The sequence below is a fragment of the Dendropsophus ebraccatus genome, chromosome 7 (genome assembly GCF_027789765.1).
Source record: "Dendropsophus ebraccatus isolate aDenEbr1 chromosome 7, aDenEbr1.pat, whole genome shotgun sequence".
Taxonomy (NCBI): Eukaryota; Metazoa; Chordata; class Amphibia; order Anura; family Hylidae; genus Dendropsophus; species Dendropsophus ebraccatus.
The window spans coordinates 50,129,617-50,149,496 of NC_091460.1; the positions used below are offsets into that span (position 1 = coordinate 50,129,617).

Consider the following 19,880-nt stretch of genomic DNA (forward strand, 5'->3'; position numbering starts at 1 on the left):
TCCTTCCCTTCTGAGCCCCGCTGTGTGCCCATACAGTAGTTTATGCCCACATACGGGGTACCTTTTTACTCAGGAGAACCTGCGTTACAAATTTTGGGGTACTTTTTTCTCGTGAAATTGAGAGATTTCAAACTAAACGAACATATTTTTGGAAAAATTTGAGTTTTTCATTCTTACTGTCTAATTTTGAATACTTTCCTCTAATACATGTGGGGTGAAAATGCTCATCCTACCCCAAGATGAATTCTTTGAGGGGTGCACTTTCCAAAATGGGGTGACTTATGGGGGGATTTCTCTCTGCTGACACTACAGGGGCGCTGCAAACGCACCTGGCGCTCATAAACTTCTTCAGCAAAATCTGCATTGAAAATGCTAATTGGCGCTCCTTTCCTTCTGAGCCCCGCTGTGTGCCCATACAGTGGTTTACGCCCACATATGGGGTACTGTAGTACTCAAGAGAACCTGCGTTACAAATTGTGGGGTGCTTTTTCTTTCATGTTCCTTTTGAAAATGAGAAACTTTACATTTTCTAATAATATATTAAATGGATTAAAGTTTCCATTTTTTTACAGCCTAATGGTTAATACTTTCCTCAAGCCCCTGTAATGTCAAAATGCTCATTATACCCCTAGATTAATTCTTTAAGGTGTGTAGTTTCCAAAATGGGGTCACTTATGGGGGGTTTCAGGATACAAGCCTTTTAAATCCATTTAAAAAATGGTCCCTAAAAAAAATCACAAAAAATTTGATAATTTGCTGATAAATTTCTAAGCCCCGTAACACCCTAAAAAAGTAAAATATGTTTACCAAATGATGCCAGAATAAAGAAGACATTTTGGTAATGTGACTTAATAACTAATTTATGTGATACAACTTTCTTTTTTTAGAAGCAGAGAATTTCAAAGTTCATAAAATGCTAATTTTTTAATTTTTCATGATATTTTGATGTTTTTCACATAAAATACACAAATTTTGCCACTAACATAAAGTGCCATATGTGACAAAAAAAACAATCTCAGAATCGCTAGCATACATTAAAGCATCACTGAGCTATAAGCGCATAAAGTGAGACAGGTCAGATTTTGAAAAATGAGCCTGGTCATTAAGGCCCAAACTAGCTGCAGCATGAAGGGGTTAAGGGAGTGGTTTGGGTCACGGTATATGTCTCCACCTGAGGAAAGGAAATGGGTGCAAAGGAAATCTTTTTTTTAAAAAAAAGCAGTTCATGTAGCTCTGTTTATTCAAGTTACAGAGCTAATCACCTTTGGCTAAGGGGTTTTAGTGATCCAGAAACATGTTTCTTTAGATATACAATAAACAGATCTACAGAAATACTCGACTGTTTCAAAAGAACTCATTTGTAGCCATCATCTCTTCCCACGGGTGATGGCATATACCTTGATCCACACCATTTCCAGAGCTTGATTGACCGTTTACATTGCTCACTACCACTCTACAATGTCCTCTGTGCTGCTGCTACGTATGATTGTGTGCTCTTGAGATATGTGGAAGCAGGATGTCCTGTTGTGTGTAGTACATGGCAGCTAGTGTACACCCACTAGTTCAGTGACAGTTGAAAAGTCAGGGCCTGCAGAAGGGAATATTGGTAACAATTGCTTTATACAAGTTATGTTATGGCCAGAAATAGTGCTTCCCTCATGTACCCACACATGACAACCTCACTGTAAGGTAACTTTTCAGGATAGGCTATGTGTTAAGTTGCATATTATTGTATGTGATTGTTTTCTGCTATAATGATAGCCTACTCATAACGATAACACTTTTGAAGCAGATAATTCTTTGTAGAATTGTCCTGGATCTCCCCCACTTTCTTTAAGTGGAATAAATGCTACAGTCATGGGTACACAGGAAACATAGGTCGCTGTAGTGAAATAGAAGTTGCACCATACCCACAATTACAAGTCCGGCAAATGCTACTACAGATAGTAACATAGTTGGTAAGGCTGAAAGAAAGTCCATACGGTTTGGCTTATTACGCTGCAGTGTTGATCAAGAGGAAGACAAAAATCCCAATGAGTTAGAAGACCTTTTTCTTAATTTAAAGGATAAACTTCATTCCCGGCTCCAAATGTGGCAATAAGAATCCTTGGGTCAATAACCCTTCTCCAGAATCTAGTGACTAGAACCTGTGATATTATTACACTCCAGAAATGTATCCAGACACTTCCTGAACTCTTCTAGTGAGTCCACCATGAGCACGTCCTCTGTCTCACTGCTCTTACAGTAAAGAATCCAGCTAGTGATAACATATAGACTAGCAGGAGGTTATTGACGACATCCTGTGCAGAGTTAATATTTGAACTGAACTGCTCATCTACAAAATGTATTTGTGTTTTTCAGGTGTTATCCCTTTCCATGGATTCTCTATGTATGGTAAGTGCATTACTGAACTAGTGAAATATAATAAGCTACACTAGTCTTTCTGTTACATCTGACTTCTTTAGACCTTTCCTGACAAATTGAATAATATATGGAGCCCTGATATGTGATGTAGATGGGGCCTTACACTAAAATAAAGACTAAAATCTTAATTCTGAGTATTATAAGCCCATAGTAGTAATGAGAGAATAAACAAAGTGTAACTCATACTGGAAAAAAATCATGTCCAACCGATCATATGATGTTTTTATGTGAGGACTGGTGTGGAATTTTAATTGAGGACTTTTCCTGTGCCGGACACATACGCAAAGGCTTGGCACCAGTCGTGTTTATAAAAGAGCAAACACTCTTCCTGTGCAGCTCCTGCATTTGTAGGTGTCATAACTACGTACATACTGGAGATTAATGGCTTACAGCTCATGTGCAGATCTGTAGACTTTCCTGTCTTTGTATGACATAAACTGGGAATTTCTACAAAATGTGCAAAACATAACACAAAAGTAAGCCGTCAGTAAATCAATGGAAATGGAATATACCAGACATTATGTGTCCAATGAATATACATTACACTCAGAGTGTAGTGAATGGATAGATTAGTTCTTTAAAAGACTTTAAAAAATTATATATATATATATATATATATATATATATATATATATATATATATATATATATATATATATACACATACACATACACACACACACACACACATACATACAGTGGTGCCTTGGATTACGAGCACAATTCATTTCATTCATTCAATTCATTTCAATCATAGAAATGCAGACAATTGGTTTCACACCCCAAAAATAATGATTTATTATTCTGAATAACATGTAAAACAGATGAAACAAACATTTAGAACCAGCTGAATATGTCACGTTATAAGTTACTGTACAGTAATGGAGAGGATGAGAAACACAAGGGCTGACAGAGACTGCAGGGAGCATGAAGAAATGAGCAGGACAGATGTGGGCACATACATGCAGCACTCTCTGTCCAGGGAGAGAGGGGTTACAGCTATGAGATTACCTCCACAGTCCTGTCCCCTGATGCAAGCCCCAGCCTTAAGTGGATTTGCTATGATTTGGAAGGTGAGGGAGACTTCCTGGGTCAGAGTACAGTGCTGTAGATCCCCGCTATGCAGACCATTCCCCTCCTCCACTCGCCCTCCCACCCATTACAGGGAGCTCTTAAACCAAAGCGATGCTCTTAAACCAAGGTAGCACTATCTCTCTCTCTCTCTCTCTCTCTCTCTATATATATATATATATATATATATATATATATATATATATACACACACACACTGTATTTTCAATACCCCCAACTATTCCAGTTAAAATATAGAGTTTAAGATATACTCGTCACATAGGACTACCCCTCTTCCAATACACACAAAATAAAAATTAATAAAAAGCATCAGACAGCAGCGAGATCTGAGAGGCAGAGAAGGAGGTACAGTTATACCAGTAGGATAAAAGGGTAGGCCAGACGGGTGAAAAAGGTTTTTTTTTCTGGGCACAGTGCCACTCTACTGAATCTCTTTTTTTCCATACCCCAGATGCCTGCAGTTTTCTCTGCTCTGCATATGGTCGCCGAATAGGGCAGGGATGCGGCCGTTTTTTAGCTCCCCCCACCGTGTGCAGCGACTGCAGATTCTCCTGTCCGGTTCTGAAGTTTTCCAGCACCCGTCCTATAAGACAACACCCGGCGTGTAAAATGACCCCTATATATAGTGTGTGCGCGTGCGCTAAGGCCCTGGCCCTGGCTAAGGCCCTGTCTAGCAACATACCATAAATCATGTGAAAAATGTTAAATATGCCATAGCCAGTTAAACAGAAGAAATATAGACGTTTTACTGGCCCTTATTCTTGCATTCATGAATTTGTAAGATGAATAGAAATTGCCAATACTCCTAGTGGTACAAAGAAGTTAGGCACCTTCCATGGTTGACTACAGAGTGGAAATCATATACAGAAATATAGTACAATTGGTGGGAGCCACTTCACTTTTATCGACTGGAGAATAAAAGGGACTTACATAGGGGTTAAAGGCTCACCATCAATAAGACAAAGAAAATCAGTTTAGGGTAGTCCTTTTCTGGTCATAAACCAATAAAGGCTCATATATACTGTTAACAAGATACAAATACAAAGGGGTCATGTGATATCATGTAAGAGTATATGAATGTCATAAAGGGTGATCTGTAACACCTCTCAGTGAGCCAAGAAAGAGAGCAGCATCTCTTATGGTGGAATTAGACATCCACATGTTACAAGGACAGCCATTCCTTTAAATGGCTGCATAAAATAGAATTCTACATTTGCCCTGCAGCAGCCAATACAGGGGAGATGTAAATAAATCAGCGGTAAGAGTCTTGATGGCTCCCATCTTTGTAAAAGTCTGAGATCCACCTATTACAAAATAATTTCTATATAGCATAACATATGGGTTCATGAATGAAAGTCTTGACCTCAGCCAGGTTTAGGTCATTATTGGTAAAACCTATAACGCTCTAGAGATAATATCCCACGTTTCAAACATCTATACAGAACCAAAAAAAAGATATAGGGAATAAAATCACCTAACTTTTATTAGGCACAAAGCAAGAAAACTGCAAAATGAACCAAAATTAAAAGAAAAATAGGTGTGCAATAAATATAATCTAGAGCAGAGAAGTAAAGGCTGAGTTCAGAACAAATTTCCCGTAAGGCTTCTTTGAAAACATGCGTTGGGTTGGCTGGGGTTCACTCTTTGACTTCCTACCCTTAACTTTGTATTTGCCTGTGCCTGTGTTTGTACTGTTTTCTTTGCACTTGTACATTGCATTGAGTGACTCTGATGTATCATGTGAGTCTTGACTGGTTTTAGGTCTGCACTTGCACTTTGTTCTAGCATTTTCCACGTTAGGGCTTATTCCCATGTCCTGTATTTGCGGATGTTGCGGATGGGGGAAGCCCTCTAATGCCCTCTGTTTCCCTGCCTGGCATGATGTATCAATACCATGCCTGGAACAGGGAAACTGTTTGAATATTCGCTGCACTGTAATGAAGCAGCCGCAAGTGCATAGTGCAAGCAAACACAACACCAGTCTGGAACCAAGGCCATAGCATAGAACCTCTGTTGGTAAATGCTGATCTAATGGCGTGTGTGGTTTTATTTTTTCAGTTGCCCCCTTATGCTTCTTGTATCATGAGCCTGCCAAGCTGTATCAAGTATTCCGTGAGATGTATGTACGCTACTTCTTCAGGCTCCACTCAATCTCCTCTCATATTTCTGTAAGTCACTGCATGGGAAAATGTAACTTTTCTTTTGTTATGCAGTTGAATGAATGTTACAGTTTTCAGTGTTTTGCGAGCCAAAATATTGTCCTTCCTCAGGATTAGTTCATATTTGTATTGGAGGATCCATCTGGAGGGAGATTACATCACTGAGGAGAATTAAAGTTCTACTTGCAGTACAGTTTTTCCTGTCAAAACCTTGGACACCTTGGTGCACTGAGGTGGACAGGCCTCATCATAAGTCTATGATCCATCAGCATTCACTTAGCTTTCACCTTGACAAAACTCATAATAAAGATGAATTGTTTAAAGCGTGATTTTGTTGTACCATAGCTGTTTTATTGAGATTGAAGAGATACAACTGCATGCTGAGGAGCCAAGGTAACTGTACCCTGTGCTATGTAGATGCGGTGGTTGGTGCAGTTGGTGCGGTAGTAGATGCTTGGAACAAACTTCCAGCAGATGGGGTTGGTAAATGTATAATAACTAAATGTAAACCTGCCTGGGATAAACATATTTCTATCTTAAGATAATAAGAAGGGAAATACCATAAGGACAGACTAGATGGACCAAGTGGTCTTTTTCTGCCCACAATCTTCTTTGTTTCTATTATATGTTCTGCATAATAGAGGGGCTGTATAGTAGAGTCAAACACAACAGAGTAATCCCATTTGGTCAACCCTGTCAGTATGTCCTATTTAGATGGAATAATAGAAGGGTTTCCTATTTAGAAATCCTCTTTGTTATCCAGAGCCAAAACAATAGGCTGCTGCATTCTTAGAGAACTTATTGTGATCATGCATTACGTGGTTGCCTATTATTTTTAATGGGTATCTTGTAATGCCACATGCCTTTTTTCTGGAGCAAAATGTTAGTTTTTCTGATGCTAACAGTAAAATGCCAGGGGTTTCAGCTGCAAATCTTTTGCAATGAGTTGAATTCCAGTGGGTCCTCCTTTAATGAAGGATTGTCTAGATAAATAGGCACAACATGGCCCAGATTTATTAATTGGTGTAAAATATATACTGGTGTAAACTGCCAACAGCAACCAATCACAGCTCCTCTTTCATTTAACCAGAGCTGAAAGCTGAGCTGTGATTGGTTGGACAGTTTACACCTGTGTATATTTTACACCCTTTGATAAATTTCCCCCACTATGTTATCCTTATAGAGCGGGCAGTCCTTATCAACTGATTATGCAAGGGGGAGCTACTATGGGTGTCCTCAACAAAGAGGTTAAAGGAGAAGTCCAGCGAGGGGCCTTTTTAAAAAAAAATAAAAAAAGGCAGGGGAGAACATAAAAAACAATCTTAACTCACCTCTTCAGCGTCGAATGGCCATTCCTGGACCTTATCCCAGCCGATGTTGCAACCTGGTTGATTGACTGCCTGCTCAGCCAATCCGTGGGTCAAAGAGTCGGTGTAGTGGTGTGGCGCGGGCACATGGAGAGGTAAGTTAGCGAGAGGTAAGTTCCCCCCTGCTGGCTGCCCAAAAATAAAAATGGCCGGACTTCTCCTTTAATAACAAATGTGAAAGAATAATACAAATCTGTAGTGTCCGCTGTTCATAAAAGTAAAGAAATATAGGAATTACTGACAAACAACAAATACAATGTCCTGAAAGTCAGAACTCCAGATGCAAACTAACCAGAACGTTTATAAGCAATTTTTGAATCCCATTCCTGCCAATTTTTATATTTTCATAACTCAATTTCTTTAGGGATATAGGTGTTTTTTTCCCTATGTATAAGTGATTAAAGATCACCAGATTAAATCCAGTGTGGTTCAATGTTGTTACATAAATCCAATGGGGTAAATACTTGCTAGAAGCACAGGGTGTATAATATGAAATGTATTTCCATATACTTGGGTCTAACCTTTTTTTTTTTAAACTCGTTTGTTAAAAGTGTCAGGCATCGTAAATACATACAGGACATGTGTTCGCATACAGGAAGGCATACATACAAGAAGGTTCCACAAAAGTATAGTCCTGGGTCTAACCTTTATCATACACTCTTTGTGGGAGATTTATCAAACATGGTGTAAAGTGAAACTGGCTCAGTTGCCCCTAGCAACCAATCAGATTCCACCTTTCATTCTTCACAGACTCTTTGGAAAATGAAACATGGAATCTGATTGGTTGCTAGGGGCAACTGAGCCAGTTTCACTTTACACCATGTCTGATAAATCTCCCCCTTTATGTAACAAATCTCAATAAAAAGCCAACTTTGTGCTTCCTAAAAAAAAATAAACGTTTGATGTTTGAACATAGTAATGGCAATATTGGGTGTTGTTGCCTAACAAGGTGAACTTCTGCCTGGATCAACAGCAGCTTAGGGAGTCCACAAAGCTAAGAGCTTCAAAAAGGAAAATTAAATGATATATTTTAAGTATTGTTCAATTGTTACCTTTGTTACAAATGTCTTACCTTTTTGAGTAGTATTATCTATTGTATTTTTGTAATTTGATATTGTACAGGATGTTCTTTGGTGCTTGCATGCTGAGTATAACTATACTTCTCACATAGGGAATAATGTCGCTGTGTCTGCTGTTTGAGACTCTTCTTCAGACTCACCTTCCACAACTTTTTTATCACCTGCGGGAGATTGGCGCACAACCGTATGTAGCTTCCGGATAATTTCTCTTTTTGATTTCTTTCACTACATACCAGTTATAGAAACGGTGGTGTCTAAAACACTCCAGAAAAGTACATTTAATTTGTCTTGCCAAAGCGGTGCCCATGGAGTCTATTAACGGCGAGCTGCATTCATGCACAGCTGTTTCTTTTTAACACATAGTAGCTGTGGTCATTGACTAAAAAAAGTTTTTGTTCTTTTTCTTCACTTTGAGACAGTGGAATAATTGAGCAAATCTTAAATTGTAACTATCATTCTTTGCTGGAGGCAGCATATGCTCTTAAAATCCTGCCGAGGACGGAATTCACCTGGCACCGCCATTGACTCCATTTGTAAGTGTATACAGTCAATTGCACTGCCAGATGAATTCCGTCCTCGGCATGCCCAAACAGACATGCAATATTAACAGCATATCCTGCCACCAGCAAAGAATGATAGATGAAACTTCCATAGTATACTGATGGCTTACATTTAAAGAAGTTCTTCAGGGAAAGTAGCAATTCTGTAAAATCATTTAGTAATGAGTCACAGAGTTTGTTTTTGATATAGGGATGTCTTGAATCTTCCCCAACAGCAGATGTTGGGGAAAAGAAGGGTTGGGCATTTTGGATTTCAGCATTTCCAATCCTTTGTTCTCATGGTAGATAAGAGCTGTTAGTCTGCTACTTATTCTCCTCTACCCATTACATACACATGCACACTGGGGTTGGGAGAAATATCAGATAACCAAGTGTTCTAGGCCACATGGCTGTGTTAAAATATTTGCAGACCCCGTCCAATAATACAAATCATAATTTTAGCTTTGCTGATGGCCATTTGCAGAGTTATAAAAGCATGCTTTTCCTTAGAAGCTTAATTGTCCCAAGCCTCCTCCCTCCCACACCTTCCCCTGCCCTTCTGTATTTGGCCTACAGGACTCAGTACTGGGAGCCTACAACATTTTGGATCCTATTTTATGAGACATACATGTACATGAACATAACCAATGTGTAAAGTCAGAATATTTACTTGCGAAATTCTATAAACTATTTAATAACCCTTTTTGCCATTTAGGCTACGCATATCATTTAAATGGATGGTACGAGGCTTTTCTGGCTATTTGGCTACAGACCAGCTTCTCCTATTGTGGGACAGAATCCTTGGCTACAACTCTTTGGAGATTCTTGCAGGTAAGGCCTTTTGTTCTTAGGCAATACTCTATGTTTTTCCTAAAACAAAGTACCAATGTAGTTAAAGGGTACCTGTTGTTACAAAAAAACAGAGACGTGTAAAAAGTTTTGATAGTTCCGGGTCTGAGTGTTCAGACCCGTACCGATCGGGAGATAGAGCAGGGAGAAGACGCACTGCAGCTTGTCCACTCTCTGCTCTAAATTAAAAAATTCGGACATATAATAGGCTTCTTTTTTTTTTTCTTTTTTTAACTCTTAACATTAGCTGCAGTCCTCTCCCCGCTCTATCTCCAGATCGCTATGGGTCTGAACACTTAGGCCCAAGCCGATAAAAACTTTTGACGTATCAAAAGTTATTTATAATGACAGGTACACTTTAAAGGGGTTGTCCAGCTAAAATCTTTTTCTTTCAAATCAACTTTCAGAAAGTTATATAGATTTGTAATTTACTTCTATTAAAAAAATGTCAAGTCTTCCCAGCTGCTGTATATCCTTCAGGAAATGTTTTCTTTTCAGTCTGACACAGTGCTCTCTGCTAACATCTCTGGCCGAGACAGGAACTGTCCAGAACAGGAGAGGTTTTCTATAGGGACAGAGTTCCTGTCTCGGCCAGAGATGTCCGCAGAGAGCGGTGTCACACTTAAAAAATAAAACATTTCCTGTAGGATATATAGTAGCTAATAAGTATGGTAAGACTTAAGATTTTTTAATAGAAGTAAGTTACAAATCTTTATAACTTTCTGATATCAGTAGATTTGAAAGAAAAAGATTTTCGCTGGATAACCCCTTTAAGGCAATTTGGTATTTCTTGCATGTTGTTTTCTGCACTATAGTACAATGTTTCATCCCTTTCCCCTTTACTCTATGTTCACACAATGTCTTTTTTTTTTTTTTTTTTTTTTTGCCATTGACGGTAGTCTTTTAGGACAGCTGTCATTTTGAGTCCAGATACCGGCTAAAAGAAGACTGTGTGAACATAGCCTCATTGTACTTCACATTTATATAAGGTCCTATAAAGTGTTTAATCACATGTGAAGTGTTCTGCATTATGATTATACATATTAGTTGCCCAGGGAAAGAACTTAATTTAGGCACGAGAAGCACATGAATTACATAGGAGCTTTAGCGAATAACTGCATGAAGAAGAAGTGACTTGTCACTTCTTTTCTGCACAGCGGACGCGTCATCAACTGCTCAGCCGCGATTGGCTGAGCACAGTTATGCTTAGCCAATTGCGGCTGAGCAGCCGATGACGCGGCAGAGGGGGGTTGGCATCAGGGATGGATGCAGCGAATCGGCCGGCCTCCCGAAGATTACGTCGTTGACAGAAGATCAGGGACGGGGATGACGCGCGCCAGGTATGTATGGTACACTACACTTCCGGATCCACGTGCGGGGGTGGGGGAACACGGGGAGGGGGGGGGGGTTCCCATACATAACATACATTACAAAGTTGTATAACTTTGTAATGTGTGTTATTTTGTGAATAATTTCTTTAATAGGTTTCCATGTAATATATAAAGTACTTAGGACCCCCCATTAATAGTTGAACTATGTTGTCCTTTTTATACTAGTTTAGCCACATAGTGGCAGTGTTTAATTTTTTTCCATAAGTGATAAGCAATTCCCAAAAGTAGAGGTGAAAAAAAAACTTATAGATAGTTAATAGTTAAATAGGTTGACATAAAAGGAAATTTGTTATTCAAGTTCAACCTGTAAACCCACCACGTATGTTGATCCAGAAAAAGTCATGTTCTTGCCATGAGCTATCTGTGCCTCTTTTTAAGCACCCCATGATTTATTTGCCTTGGCAGCCACCACTAAAGTTGAGTATACTCCCCACCAATACCGCCAAAGTGCCTGTCAGTGACACTTTTGTTACCTCGGCCCAAGTACATAAGCTTATTTTTCTCTGTGAAAGGTGTTGTGGCCAGTTTTTTTTTTACTATCAGCTTTTTAGTTACATAAATGTTCCTTCCATATCTCATTCATATGTAACTTGGCAGCCTGACTCATGCATGTGGTATCAGCTGGAGGTCGTGTGCGAATGATCTCTCCAGATGGTAGCTGCTGTCTTCTTTACCATATTCACTGTTTGCTTTCACTGGCCAAAGCCTTCAGCTGATATCTGAAGCACAAGTAGACACCTTATTTACCTTGTTATAGTCAGTCTGCTTTAAAAGTGATCCACGTGTCTCAGATTAAACATTGCTTCATTTACATCCATGCTACATGAGAAGGAGTTTCTTTTTTTTTTTCTTATAATGCTATGCCTTATTTATACAGCCACATTTTGTAAATTTGATATAACTTTTATCTGCATTCCGTCATAGTAATATATTAACACCCAAAATACTTTTACCTTGGCACAACCGGCATTGTTATTGGGTTTTGTTTTTATAGTACTTGCTGTGCAGTATAATGACATAACTGTATTCTGTGGATAATTACAATGTGGGAAGTGCCAAAATTATATAGTTTTGCCATGTTTAATTACTTTGGCTCAATAATAAATGCAATTCTACCATTCTACCAGATCCGGCCTATAGGTGTACACATATGGCAGGCTTTAATACGGTTGAAAAAAGACACATGTCCATCAAGTTCAACCAAGGAGGGGATGGATACAGGGAAGGGGGAGGGGTGATAGGTTCTATACATATGCATTTATATTATTTTGCTCTAAGAACTTGTCTAGCCCTGTTTTGAAGCCCTCTACTGTTGTTGCTGTGACCAGATCCTGTGGTAGACTGTTCCACAGATTCACAGTTCTCATGGTAAAGAAGGCTTGTCGCCTCCGGAGATTGAACCTTTTTTTCTCCAGGTGGAGGCAGTGCCCTCTTGTCCTTTGAGGGGGTTTTACCTGGAACATCTTTTCCCCATATTTCTTGTAGGGGCCATTTATATATTTAAATAAATTAATCATATCTCCCCTTAAACGTCTCTTGTCCAGACTAAACAAATGTAATTCTTTTAATTTATCCTCATAACTAAGATGCTCCATTCCCCTTATTAGTTTAGTTGCCGTCTTTGTACCCTCTCCAGCTCTAGAATATCCTTTTTATGAATCGGGTTCCAAAACTGGACGGCATACTCCAGATGAGGCCGCACCAAAGCTTTATAAAGCAGTAATATATCCCTGTCCCGTGAGTCCAGGCCTGTTTTAGCAGTATAATACTCCCCCTGATATTCTGTGAATGGGATCAATGAATGTATGCTAGTTATTATTGCAAAGATAAAAGTCCAGCATACACAATACAAAATTTACAGTCATAAAATGAACGACTCTGTTTATGATGGACTTCAGTACCAACAAGTTCTAATGGTTGGGTAAAGAAATGCATCTGTAATCACAATTGCTGTGATTCGTGCTAATCTGAGGTCTAAGGAATCGCCTCTTTCACCCAGAACCCCTTTAAGGAGGTATCATCTTTTAGGTTACAAACACACATTTGCCGGATCTGCAGCGAGTCTCCTTGCTGCGTTTTTGCAGGGAGACTCGCTGCAGATCCCGACCCTATACTTTCAATAGCAGAGAAACTCGCAGCAGGGATGTACAGCCCTGCTGCGATTTTGTCTGCAGCCCACCCCATTAACCCCCCGGCTGCCGGACATTATACATTACCGGGTCCCCGTTCCATGACCATGCCCCTCCTCCACTCGCGCTGCCACCCAGTACAAGGAGCTCTTAAACCAAACCAAGTCACAATTTTGAAAAACTGTGAGCTCTTAAACCAAGTTACTCTTAAACCAAGGTACCACTATATATATATATATATATATATATATATATATATATATATATAATGATAATATACATTCATTTACCAAAATTATGTGCCAGGCAGGTTTAACTATATTAGCTGAGATAGAAAAAGTCCAGGGCCAGGTAAGCAGGAGAGTAGTGCTGAAAAAGGGCATCGGGAGTAACGTAAAATGGTGAATAAGCTGACATATGGGTGGATAAGGAGAGAAAATAATTCTGAGTGTGAAATTGGCCTCTTTTTATCAGAAGCTCCCATACACCTCTTAAACAACTTTTCTTTGGCAGAAGTATTCTGTAATGAATCATCTGTTATCAGAAAGAAATTTGGCCAGGTAGCGACAGCGAGGATGCCAGTTGGTTCAGCCAACAATTCTTTTTAATGTACATGCTGGCTATAATCCTACTGAAGACAGAAGAGGAGTAAGGCCTTGTCACACAGCAGTGTTTTGGTCTGTATGTTAAGCCAAAAACTGGAGGGGATCCATATACAATTATATAATTTTTTTCCCTTACACTTTTCTCTGGTTATATCTCCTGGTTTTGGCTTTGCTGATGCAAAATGCTGCTAAGCAAAAGCTGCCACGATTGATAAAGTAGAGGAGAAAAGGAAAAAAAAATGGTCATACTTTGCTTCCTCCTCCAGTAAATAAAAGCATGCATTCAGGGACATTGCCAGGATCTATAAGGATCAGGGGCATGAATCTCAAGTTACATGTTTTGACAATTTTCCCCACTACTCCAAAAAAAGAAAAATTGTTTGTAAAATCATTGAACTAATATAAGGTTATACAGTGCAGTTACATCTAGTGACTCACCAATAATGTCTTGATAATAATAATTACAGTCGTTCTAGTTTCCTTTCCATCTAACATTCTATACTTTAGCTCCTTTCAGGTTTTCCTGCACAGCATTAGGCTATGTTCACATGATGTATAGCAACAGAAATTGTTGGCAGTGTCAAATAACGGACGATCTATTACATGCTCATCCTGTCGATACTGCATTATCGGCTAGATGAACATTAATTTAAAATCATTTTAATCCGGCTTCTGTATGGAGGATGGCTTGAGAATCAATTAACCATTGATTTCCAGGCACTCTACGGCCAACATGATAGTCACACAATTATTTGCAGCTGCTGTTTCCGAAGCAACTGAAGCAAATAATTGACATGTCATAGCGAACAGCAGCCGTTGTTCAATACTCTAAGTGAAGCACGGACACTGTTTGCCTTAACGTTAATGCTGCTCATTATTTTATGACATGAACAGCCGTTGTTTTGTTTGCTAACAACGGCCATTCTTGTCATAAAAAATATGTACTGTGAACATAGCCTTAGGCCATGATCATCCCGCCCCGATACTGCATGAACTTTATGGCTGTAGAGTTCTGATGAGAGCACATCGGCGTGCGCTCGCTTCAGAACTTCCCATAGCACACTGTGAAGCAAGTGGCCGCAGCCGCTCACTCCACAGTGTGCACTGACATGGTTTCCTACGGCCACTATTCAATGAATAGCGGCCGCAGAAAACTGACATGTCAGTTCTTTGCGGCGCCGCTTGGGATCCCAGCCGGAGGGTATACCATGTGTATACTCTTCGGCCGGGATCCCGTAGAAGAACATGCAGTGTAGCTGTGCATACAAAGTACGGCCGTTGTTGCCGATTGCAACAACGGCCGTACTTTTACGCTGTGTGAACATAGCCTTAAGCTGTAAGCAGAGATTTTCAGTCCTATTAGGAATTGAAAGACACATTGTAGCATGTTAGAAAATTACAGAACTCTTCATTAAACATTCCCTTTAAGAAGTGCTACTGCACAAGGGGTTTAACATTAATGTATCAAGGAGAGTGAATAAATATATATATATATAGTGAAGTTATTGGCTAGTTTTTATTATACTTGAATAATCAGAATGTGAATATAAACCTACACAGAAGTGTTACCAAATCGGAATATTTTATACTCGGAAATACCACCTTCTATCATAAACCTGAAGCCTGACCTTGTTTTTAGACATTACATTGTAAATGTGCCTCTGGCTTTAAGAAAGTGGGCTGGATTCCTGTGGTGTTATAGACTCCCTTTATAGACTATTACAGTGATTGAACTACAACTCTCACAATTCTCGTGCAGTGTCGAGTCACACTGAAATCTGAGACTTGTACTCTTGGGACTTGACTGTGCAGTATTTACACTACTGAATTACATCCACTCTAGCGGGGGCATGTAGCGTTGTATGAATACACAAGGGTCACATGTGATTGAGAATTGATGAATTATTTGTAATGATAATTAGTAGGTCAGCAGTTGAAATATTCTGCATTCTTTTCCAGTGCTGGCAGCTGCTGTGTTTGCTTTCCGAGCAATGAACCTGATGGAGGTGACATCACTGGCTGCTGCTGAAGTAAGGATAAGTTACACTCCCATGAGATCGAAATAGTTCCTGACTCACTGCCAACCAAAGTAACCTAAGCTTCCCATGTTCCTCTCAAGAAATGCAAGCCTCTCTGCCTAATTCTTACTCTGACTACACATTGAAACGAAGCCTTAGCTGAATGCATGTACCTGTTGACATGTGGTCAGTTTGAACAGTTTGAGGATTGTCGCCCTACTTGTCTTTCCTTTCACCTCCATTTTTACCTCTGAAATCTATCCTGTTTTAATATATTTGATATAAATTATTTGGTATTTTATTCTGATTGAAATTCTAACCTATTATTTTTCTTTATAGCTGTTTTTATTACTTTCGCTTTCAGATAGTGATATTCTTCCTTAAAGTTTTTTGCATATTCTATGGTTTGTTTTGTCTTTTTGTATTTATTTTTTTTATGAGCAGATATAGCTGGGCTAGGAAGCAAGCGCATTGATGAGTCACATTGCTAGACTGGAGAATTAGCTGTTAAATGAATATTGCTTACGATGTAGGCACAGGATTCATAATGTGCTTGTATTTTTAGCCCCAACTTGAAATTTTAGACCTGTTAAACACTCATGATACCATCTGTATTTGCAGCATGGTCTAAAGGCCAAGATAAAATACACTTCCTTAGCCCACGGAGAGTGCAATAGTTTGCATTGACATACTTGAGTTTTTACAGTAATTTATGAAGCTGTAAGATACAAGTCGGAAACATAAGAGATTATTTTTTTAGACCACTTGATCAGTAAGGCTTTTGTCAGCTTACTTGGTGGTCAAATAACATTTCTTGGAAGGAACAGTCTTACCAGTAACTAGGGCTGGTGCACCTGCTCTATATGTATACAATTGTTGATGGTAGCAGAAATATTCAAAATTGTATCCAGCCACATCAAACTGGCCATCCAAACTTATGACATACTTTTATATCAGTCCTATGTCACATTGCCCCATGAAGGGGATGGAGTGAGACCACTAAGGTAATGTTGTTTGCAAGGACCACCCTGCTTGTTAAGCCAGGTCTACATGTTAGGATGCTATAGGATGGGCTGTACTGGCTGGCTTTTTCAGTGGGGACACCCTGCTGGCCCTATTAGTAAGGAGATTTATGGCATTATTAATATTAGGGGGTACTCTGCTGGGATTATTCATTGTTATGTACAATGGAGGGCGTTCTGCGTGCACTAATAATAATTGCGGATATTCTGTCTGCACTGTTAATAATTGGGCGTAGCCTCCACTATAAAAAGGATTTTACATTTATTGATGACCTATCCTTAGGATAGAATAACAATATCAACTAGGTGGGGTGCTAACACCCAGCACCCCAGTGAACAGCTGTTTATATACACACACATACACTCTGTGCACTGTGTACTGGCCACTCTGAGTTACTGCAGCTCAAATTCCATTGAAGTAAGTAAGAGCTGAGATGCAGTAACTCAGCATGGCTACTACACAATGCACAGAGCTGTCTGTACTGTAACTTTGGCAAACAGCTAAGAAACAAGGTTGAGGGCGTTGGCACTTCATTGATCTTTTAATTGAATATCTTCCCTGAGAATAGGTCATCAATTAATTTAATAACCTTTAAAGGGAACCAATCAGCATGGTTGTGCTGATATAGTTCCCTGCAGCACAGCATAGCTCTGCTGTGCATCTCCATGAAGCCAGCAGTTGCGGCGGTAGTTGTAGGTTTATTCCCCCACATGATGACAGGAGAGGGGCGGCAACTAGTCATCACGCTTTGCAGGGATGATGGCCAGGCAGAAAGACCGGCTAGGTCATCCCGCAGAGTGCGCTAACAGGCAGATTTGGGAGCTGCACAGCAGAGCTATGCTGTGGGACCAACAATTGTGCTGATTTGTTCCATTTAACAAATGAAGACTTTCCGTCTACACTGATGATAATGGTGGCGAGGGGGGGGGGGGCACTTCTTCCTACACTAGCAATAATATGGGGGGGGGGATTCAGTCTGCATTATTGGTAATAGGGAGTATTCTGTTTACAATATTAACACTTAGGGGCATTTTGCTGCTACATGGGCTTTAAAAAAAATTGCAATTGGGGTGGTGGGATAGGGAGACCAAGTAGGTGCAGCTCTGCAAGGGTTAAATTTAGCTTGAAGAATTCTTCAGGGCACAAGTAAACCACAAAGGAATATCTCTGAGGGAGGGATGGTGGGGAGACAAGGTAACATGGGTTCTGAGAGGAGGGCACAGGGAAATCAGGGGGACAGTAGATGGCAGGAGTTCTGTATGGGAGTTCTTTAAAAGGCTTTGAAAAAATTGGGTCAAAGGTCATAAAAAATAATGAAGTCTAGAACTAAAGCTGCCGCTTTTACAGAAATCAGACAGACAACAATTTCAGGATCTTCCTGTCTCCCACAGAAAAGACACAGTCCAGACCTAAGAGGCTTTTAGGCAGGGTGATTATTGGCCAAATGGACAATTATTGCCTTGTGTAAGGGAGCCAGAGGTCAATAGATGAACAAGCAAACACATGACATAACCTGTTCCTGTGTGACAACCACCCACATAAAAATGAGCACTTTGATCTGTAAGGGAAAGTGCCCATTGATTATTCAGAGGCATTTATCAAACAGTTTTGACCATGACTGTGTGGCAGGGTCTAGCATTAGCAAATGAGCAATTTTCTTTACTAGGAGGGAAAGGGTCCTGCACAGGTAGACCCATCAGGACTGTGTCTGTTCAGGAGGACCAGGGCCACCTGCATGCAGGTGGTGGGCCTCTTGTTGCACACCCCTAGCTTACACTAAAGGCCCTATTCCACGGACCGACTGAGAGGAGCACTGTCAGCGCTCGTTTGCTCCTCGTTCCCTCGCCCCACGCGGCGGCAGCGAGCAGGTGACTGAGGGAGGGGCCGCGGGGAGCTGCAGGGGGGCTGCCTGGGTGATTGCTAGATCGTCCGGGCAGTCCATAGAGGACTTGAACGATGTTGGCTGATCGTTGCCTTCTATTCCACGAGACGATTATCGGCCGTAACGTTCCGTGGAATAGGGCCTTAAGGTTCATATATGGCAGGCAGCCTTATAGCTCCTCACCATGTTTGCTGAACATCTATTAGTTCAGTGTTCTTATGGCAGATCTGTTACAGCTCCAGTGTAACATATATCTACACCAGCCTATATTTGCTGTGTTTTGATAGACACAAGGTTTTGTAAATCTGAGAGATTGCTAGAAGAACTTGCCAGACCAGTATGATTTCAGAACTAGAAGGCAAGTATTGTAATATTCATAGAAAATATTTGCATTAATCCATGCTGCAGCCATAGCATTAGCACTTCTGTAGTGTTAGCTTTCCTTCCATTTCAGAGATAAATATTCATGAAACCATAAGATAAAGAGCTGAAATGTAAGATGCAAAATAATTAAATCTTCTGAATAATTCCCATTATTTTCCTCTTTCCTCAGGCCGTCCTCGCTGATATATCAACTCTGAAAGTCATGCCTCTTCTTCAGATTTTTCTGTTTGCAGTTGTCACCTAATCTCTTCACCAGTCTCCAATACCACAGGAACCAGCCAAGAGCTATGCAAGCTATACAACCAAAGCGAGACTCTGCTGCTCATAAATATCTGGTTTCACTGAATTTATGAATACGCATTTGCCGGTTTACAAGCAAGTAGCACGTATCATCTGCTCCTTTAGGAACATCATGATTTCTCAAGTATTTCAATTATTTTGAACGGAACAGAATTGTAAATAAAGAATGATAACTTGCAGCGTCTCATGTATCATCTTTGGTTGCTGCATTTTGGGACTGTTCACCTTCAGTTGTCTGGGTTGAAAAAAAAATATTTTCTAAAAGCCTAGAAAATATGGAGAGAAAGCAACCCCCCTGTGAAAAATGCACTGCATGCGTGATGCTATTAATGTAGAGCACGCATACAGATCATATTACCAGAGTTGCTACTGGGTAGATCTGTTTAATGCAAGACAATCGGAATAACAAGCTGCTTTTAACCATGGGCCACACAGTTAGTTTTATTGAACATATACTTAGCAGCTTTGTCAGTGTTTGCAAGTGTGAACAGACCTGCAGCACAGCTAAAGCATGCACTAATTGTAATTTTGCTGCAGTACCTTGCACCACAAATAGTACTGTTTTTGCTAGTACAAAGACCCTTAAAACAAGTGATTGATGCTGGTGCCAAAAGTGGGATGACTACCAGTGGATGAAAA

At 40.0% G+C, this 19,880-nt stretch overlaps 1 protein-coding gene across 2 annotated transcripts in view; it reads left to right on the plus strand.

The window, feature by feature from the left end:
* Positions 1-19,401, plus strand: part of TBC1D19 (TBC1 domain family member 19) — a 107,865-nt gene extending 88,464 nt beyond the window's left edge. For both annotated transcript variants that reach the window (XM_069977493.1, XM_069977492.1), the window contains exons 16-21: positions 2,362-2,394; positions 5,575-5,684; positions 8,214-8,305; positions 9,376-9,491; positions 15,594-15,664; positions 19,111-19,401. In XM_069977493.1, coding sequence (XP_069833594.1) covers positions 2,362-2,394; positions 5,575-5,684; positions 8,214-8,305; positions 9,376-9,491; positions 15,594-15,664; positions 19,111-19,185 — 497 coding nt within the window. In that variant the 3' untranslated portion in view covers positions 19,186-19,401. The remainder of the gene's footprint in view (positions 1-2,361; positions 2,395-5,574; positions 5,685-8,213; positions 8,306-9,375; positions 9,492-15,593; positions 15,665-19,110) is intronic.
* Positions 19,402-19,880: the final 479 nt, after the last annotated feature.